Source organism: Nestor notabilis, unplaced genomic scaffold (assembly GCF_000696875.1).
Source record: "Nestor notabilis isolate BGI_N333 unplaced genomic scaffold, ASM69687v1 scaffold24807, whole genome shotgun sequence".
Lineage (NCBI taxonomy): Eukaryota > Metazoa > Chordata > Aves > Psittaciformes > Psittacidae > Nestor > Nestor notabilis.
Genome location: NW_009938281.1, coordinates 93927 through 100519, shown reverse-complemented (window position 1 = coordinate 100519; position 6593 = coordinate 93927). Strand labels below are relative to the sequence as shown.

The window sequence follows — 6593 nt, the reverse complement described above, 5'->3', positions numbered from 1 at the left end:
GAGTGTAACTTTGATTTTGAAGATCAGTGAAACAAGGGTTTTTTTCATTGCCCTTTGACACATTGTCATTTTACTAGCACTAGTTTACTATGATATTTGTGCATGTATGTTAGGAACTAAAACAGCTTTCTAATTTGGTGAGCTTTTAATGAAAGAGGACAAAGTTAATACAGCAGGTCTAGAAAGAAATTAAAAACCTTCTTTCCTCAAAGATCTCTGTGATTACTTTTTTTTTTTTAATGTTATGTCAAGATTGGCAGACTTTGAATTAAAAAAAAATAAATTGGCAGCTCTGAAAAGAGCTGATGGATTATTTCTCTGATGAAATATCAAAGATTTAATGTGAGATACTTGATTGCAGTTTCTGAAGATACTGACTGTAAAGCACTGGTTCTTGCAGTTGTCCATTCTTTTATAAGAACTTTCATAAATATCACTACCTTTGGAAAACCAAGGAGATGGTTTCTTTGGCAGTGAATTGCAATAGAACGTTAGGACTATTTTACTGGAAGATGACTTCTTTTAGGAGAGCCAACTTCAGCTTTATATGTAAAATGTCACTTCTTTTTATTGGCCTTTCTCCTTGTCTTTCCTTTATTCTGCCAATTTTTGCTGTGTTTTGCTCATTTTCTTGTTTAATTTTAAGTAGTTGAGCTTATTAGTTAACTCATTAATGTCTTCATACTCTTCGAAAAACTGATATGCATGCCCTAATACATAGTTGTACTGTGCCAAAAGAAAAATAAATTGCCTAATTTTGTGTGTTTGAAATATGAAAACCTGCACATTTCTAAATATTTAATAATGAAAGAAGACACCAATGATTTCCAGAATAATCAAACTGCATATGAAGACAAACCTGTTTCTGAACAGGCTGAGTCTTTTTTGCTGCCAAATAAAAAGGAAATAACCCTAAGAGAGGAAAAATTCCATAGATTGTATGTGTATATGTTTTTATCAATTTATATGCCTATAGCTCTTTCTTTTTTTTTATTGTGCTTGTTCATCATGCAGATGTCTTTCCTTTGCACAAAATTTTTCACTTGTGGGATACATTACTGCTTGGAAATTCCTCTTTCCCGTTCTGTATTGGAGTTGCAATACTTCAACAGCTGAGAGATCGTCTTCTGGCTAATGGGTTCAATGAATGCATTCTTCTTTTTTCGGACTTGCCAGGTACAGAAAAAATATTTCTTCTCTCTTCCTCTGTCCTCCCCAGTGTGTTGCTGAAGAAAGTAGGTGCTTGCATGTGAATATATACTACAAATCTTGTATGTGTTTGGAAATTACGGTGGATTTAGGCAACTCGCTGTCAGAGTATGTAGGTCTTAACTACAGCTTGATGAAATCGGAAGTCTTTTTGCTGTACCAGCAAGAATTGGGTGAGCTTGTTACTATTTCCAGGTGTAGGTAGGTATACTTTCTTGGGAAATTTAGAACAATATTGAATAATTCCTAAGCAACTGTTTGTAGACATGCTATATATAGAAACAATCCAGTTGATGGGGATTTCTTAGTGAAAAAAAATCAGTGCTGTTCTGTACAATGCTTTTCCACGTTGGTGCTGGTACTAGCCTATTTTACTTTCAAAAATGATTAAACTTTTGCTGTCGATGCAATTTAATGTAAAACGATTAGGGAAAGTGGTATAGAAGTCATTGGAATTGCTCTGTGTTAAATCAGTTTCCATTTGAAATGCAAAGCTTTCAGAAGAACCCTAAAAAAAAAAACCAAACCTCAATGAGAGAATCAAGTTTGTAAGAGCATTTAAGTTTTAAAGGTCTTAAGTGTGGCAGTCTCCACAACTGCAGAGTTTACAGAGGGTAGCAGTAGTCTAGGATATGGCAGCAAGCAGGCTGAAGCTAAGTTCATAGGTGCGTGAATCAGTCACTCAAGAATTAAGTGAGTTGTCAGAGAGGAAGCTCTGCGATTTCTCTAAATATTACTGTCACAAATTCTGTCTCTCACTGTATATCCTTGAACATGCGTCCAGATTTCAAAATCTTGCTTTATTGCTACCTTTCAGTTCAGTATGTAACAATGCAATTGCTACTGTATTTTTGAATTTATAGGAAATTAATTAGGCCATTCCTTATGGTGTGGGATTTTTCAGTTTCAGTCTATATGCTTAGTCATTTCAAATGTTCTTATTAAATTTAGCTGGATATTTTCAGATGGTCCAAAAGGTGGGAGCTAAACTGAAAGATTGTCTCTCTTCTCCTTTCCTCCCCCCCCCATCTATTAGCTGCATGTCTTAGTTAAATATAGATTCCTTAATATTTAATTTATTTTCTTGCCTGCGGTAGTTTCACCCTATTTTTCTTTTTTCTTTGAGTGGTTCTAAATCATATATTCCAATTTATCTTGAACCTGCTGGTATACTGGCAGTTGAAGTACATTATGCTGAGGTTGTGTAAGAATACATTGGTTCTCATAATACATGACTGTTTATACAATAATTAAATCACTAAAATCTGTAGGTTTATAATGTGCATGCTTTCTGCTGATTATGACAGCTTTGCTGATACTCTGGTAGGAAATGCTTTGGTAGAATGGTATTTCTGAAAAGATTATTTTAATGTTGGTGATGTCTACAGTATTTTGGATGTCGATAGTGGTACAGTTGAATACTGTGAGATTAATTCAAAGCATATCATAAACCAACTACTAGGGGAAAAAAAGAATCGGGATGGGAGACAATCCTAGTGTGACTTAAAAGATAAATGTTATCGGACTAGCTGAGGCTTCTGGAATCAGTAACTTCTTTGAACATACAATTATGATAGCTTGTACCTTCTCTTTCTGACCTTCTCTTATTTCTGCTTAAGGGGTATTGACTTTATGTCACCTACGTCTTCCAAATGGGATTTCTGTTATTTTGGTTAAAATAAATTGTGTGCCATGTCTAAGAATTTTTCTGAAAGTAATTTATAAACAACCTTCACCTGAAACTGGGTCACCCTGAGGAAGAGATTATGTTCTTCAAAACATCTGTGATAATTTCAATCCAAAATCAATTGTTGCTCAACAATCTGAAACTCCTGCGGTTTTTAAGCTTTCTGTGCACTGGAATGGCTTATCTCAGGCTGCCAGTGAAAGTGACTTGCTTTCCAGACTGATATGGCTATTTTACTGCAATCATAAAACTTTGTGGAACACTTTAAGATTTCTTGTTTTTGCAGTACTTATTTCTAAAAATGTATATTTAAAGTTTTGTTAAAAATAAAAAACCAAGACCAGAAACAAAACAAAAACCAAACAAACAAAAAAACCAACCCACTGCTTTATTTCCATTTCAGTAGAAACGCATGTAACAAAGTTTCAATTACTGTTTAAAAAAAAATAATGATGTGAAGAAAAAGAAGGGCACAGTGCCATTATTGATTACTTAAATAGAATTAGATTGTTTAGGAAATTACTACCCCACGGTGGGTTGTTTTATTCTTTCATTTGTTCTTTCATAGGGTTTTTTTAGCTTGTGTCTAAGGAGCTTTGTTATGTATAAATTTGATTTAAACATATCAATACCAGAGAAGATTTAGGAGTTGTACTATTTGAGACAAACAAAACCAACCCTGGAGCTGTTGCTAATTCTTTATGTGTAGTTTTGAGATTTGGTAAACTTCATCTTGTTCAGGTGATGCAAGAGAGCAGTTGCAGGATGTGTTACCTTTGGTTTTCTTTTATCTAACACGTATTGGGAGAATGTGGCAGGAAAATGAGGATGATAAAACTGGCACTACTATGGTGTGGTCCTGAAGTACCAGCAACAGATGCAGGAGTCTGCTCTTAGACCAGTACTGACTTGTAGTAAGCCAGTTTGGATTTGTTTGCATCTTTGTGTATTAGCAAATTTGCAATCCAGAAGACACTTTGATGCATTGAGGGCTAGGTATATAGGTAGCTTTACTTTAAAACTTGCAGGTTTTCTTATAGCTTAATCTTTAGTATCTTGCTCTAAGTTTATGGATGATGTACATTATGCCACTCAAAAATTATGATTACTGATTACTGTAGCTGGATTTGATCACTAAGTTCCTTAGCCCCTGTACAAGTAGTACAGGCACCAGCACCTTTTGTTAGGAAACAAACCCAGGAAGAAAGCATCTGGATGTGTATACCTCTTTGCAAACAGTTGAAGGATCCCATAGACCACCTGACTCTCACCTGGAATGTGGTGCCATATACGGCCTGGTAGATAGATCTTCCTCCAGAGATCCATGCCAATACCATCACTGACATAGATTATCTGTGGGCTACAGAAGGCATAGGGCAGCTAACAAAAAGATGGGATAGATGCTATTAGAGAATAGGGAAACACTAAGCCTAGATGTGAGATAAAACATAGTTTCAAATAAGCCTTTTAGGTTAGTTCACATCATAAGCTGATCTTTTGTAACTTTGCTCTTCCACAGCTAGTCTTTCCAGAACTCTCATCTGAGGCTAAGGAAGCACTGTCTTTTGGCCTCAGATGAGAGTTCCAAAAAGACTAGCTATGGAAAAGCAATACAGTGCAACAGGGAGCAACAGTAAAATGCTTGAAGTGGAAAGCGTAGAAGATTCTACTTTGTAGGACATAAGCATGTAGCTTTAAGATGCAACATGTAGTCAAGGAGCTAGCTATGGCCAAACCACAAAAATAAACGATTCTCCAAGGAACTATAAAGTGGGAGAAACAATTTTATCTATTGCCATTGTAGTGACATGCCAAAATGCTGAGTCTCATGATGGCAAAAAGCAAATAAATAATTAGAAGGATTGCATCCAGCTCAGAAATGGACTAAACATTAAAAACTAGTGAAATTCTGCACTAAGATTGTATGGTGCAGTTTTGAATGATGTGTTTCTGCTGACAGCAGCAGAATTAGGCACGCATCAGAGAACTCTACTTCAGATACATGTCTGACCTTAGGTTGCTACCATTTTTCTTTGTTTTTTTTTCTTCCTGAAAATCCTTTGTCTGCCCACATCTGTGATTCATACGTTTTTATTGTGCCAGAATTTCTGGTGGTTCAGCTTCTAGTTAATTACGATTTAGTAGGAGGAAGAAATGGCAGTTGTCCACCTAGCCCCTGCTGTTTGTGGGTGTTTGGTGCCTGTTCCCATTTTTTCACCACTTCTTGAATGAAAGTGCAAGTTCTGAGATCAAAACGCTAACTTTGAAGAGACTGAAAGAGATACAGTGGGGCCTTCCATATGCCAGTGAGCATCAGAAAAGGTAATAGAGTGATTTGATTAGAGTTTGACTTTTTATCATACAGTTTTGAAAATGTCCTATTGCTCAGATGAGGGCTCTGAGGAATAAAAGTCATAATAGCTCTTCATTTAAAATGAAACCTTTTTTGTAACTTCAGCTGTGAAATTTTGACATGTGCCTTTGTGATAGCTTGCCCAAGTTCAAAACTGTTGTCGCTTGTGGAAGATGACACTGCAACAGGATTTACCATGGAGTAAGCAGAGCTGGACTACTTTCCCGAATTACAGTATAGCTGAAGAAAATCAGCAATTTGGTCTCTGTCACATGATGTACATGATAATGGCACTATAACTATGACATTAAAAATGGATTGGAAATAGAAAAAGGTATCAGAATTAAACACGAAATCATGTTTCCAGTTTTCTTTTCCTGGAAGATGTAGGTCAGACTGATATTTATAGAAACATCTTTTTCTGAACATAATCCTCATCTTTGCTGTGTTAGATGGTTTTCTGTAGAAACAGGTGTATTTCACCATGCAATTCCTGAAGATTATCGTTGCTAAATAAGGGCATTTATGAAGCATAAATTGAGGGTAGCTACTGTTAAGTGAGCTTTTTTCGTTTTTCCTTCCTTTCTCCTCTCCTTCCCCTTCTCACCCTCCAACCCCCCATTTGGTTTGTGTGTGTGTGTGTGTGTTTGTTTTGGTTTGGTTTTTATGGCTTACAGCCATTGGGTTGCGACCTGGCTTTGATACAGAAGCAGAGCAATTTGTTGAGAAATATGTGCTCACCAAGGCTGTTAGGTAGTGTCAAATTATGTAAGATTGATGTGATTTTACTTGAAGCTGTGAATTCTTTAATTATTCACGATTTCTACTTCTAGAGACATGAACAAAATGCAGTTCTATTTATAGATTCTATCCTCTTGAGACTAAAGAGAAATACTGTGGTGGGTGATACATTGAAGAAAATATACCAAAATCTGTTACTCATATTAGTGTTCTTGCTAGTCTGTAGTTGTCACTGGCAGAAGAAAATCAAATATCCTTTAGTAAAGGACTGTCTGTCTCAAGGATGGTATTTCATAAAAAGGGTAAAATGTGAGTTCATCAGTAGAACTTTCCTAGAACATCTCTTAAAATCGCTGATGCACAGCTTATGTCTCCTGTTCCTTGATATAGCCTATATGTACTCTTCATAGGGAAAGCAGACATGAGAGAATAAGATACCATCATTTCTAGGTGTGGAAAGATAGTCACACCACTTTCATCTGAGCTTTGCTCCAGGATGTGTCAATTTTTTTTCTCTCTTTACAAATGTGTAAATAAATATTTCCTTCCATTTTTTTTTCCTTTCCCCTTCATTAAAATTATGAGCATTACAACTGGTTCAGG

At 35.9% G+C, this 6593-nt stretch overlaps 1 protein-coding gene across 1 annotated transcript in view; it reads left to right on the top strand.

Annotated features, from left to right (window-relative positions):
• TBCK (TBC1 domain containing kinase) overlaps positions 1-6593 on the top strand; it is a 65986-nt gene that overhangs the window by 25279 nt on the left and 34114 nt on the right. The window contains exon 17 of the mRNA XM_010019248.1: positions 1015-1176. Coding sequence (XP_010017550.1) covers positions 1015-1176 — 162 coding nt within the window. The remainder of the gene's footprint in view (positions 1-1014; positions 1177-6593) is intronic.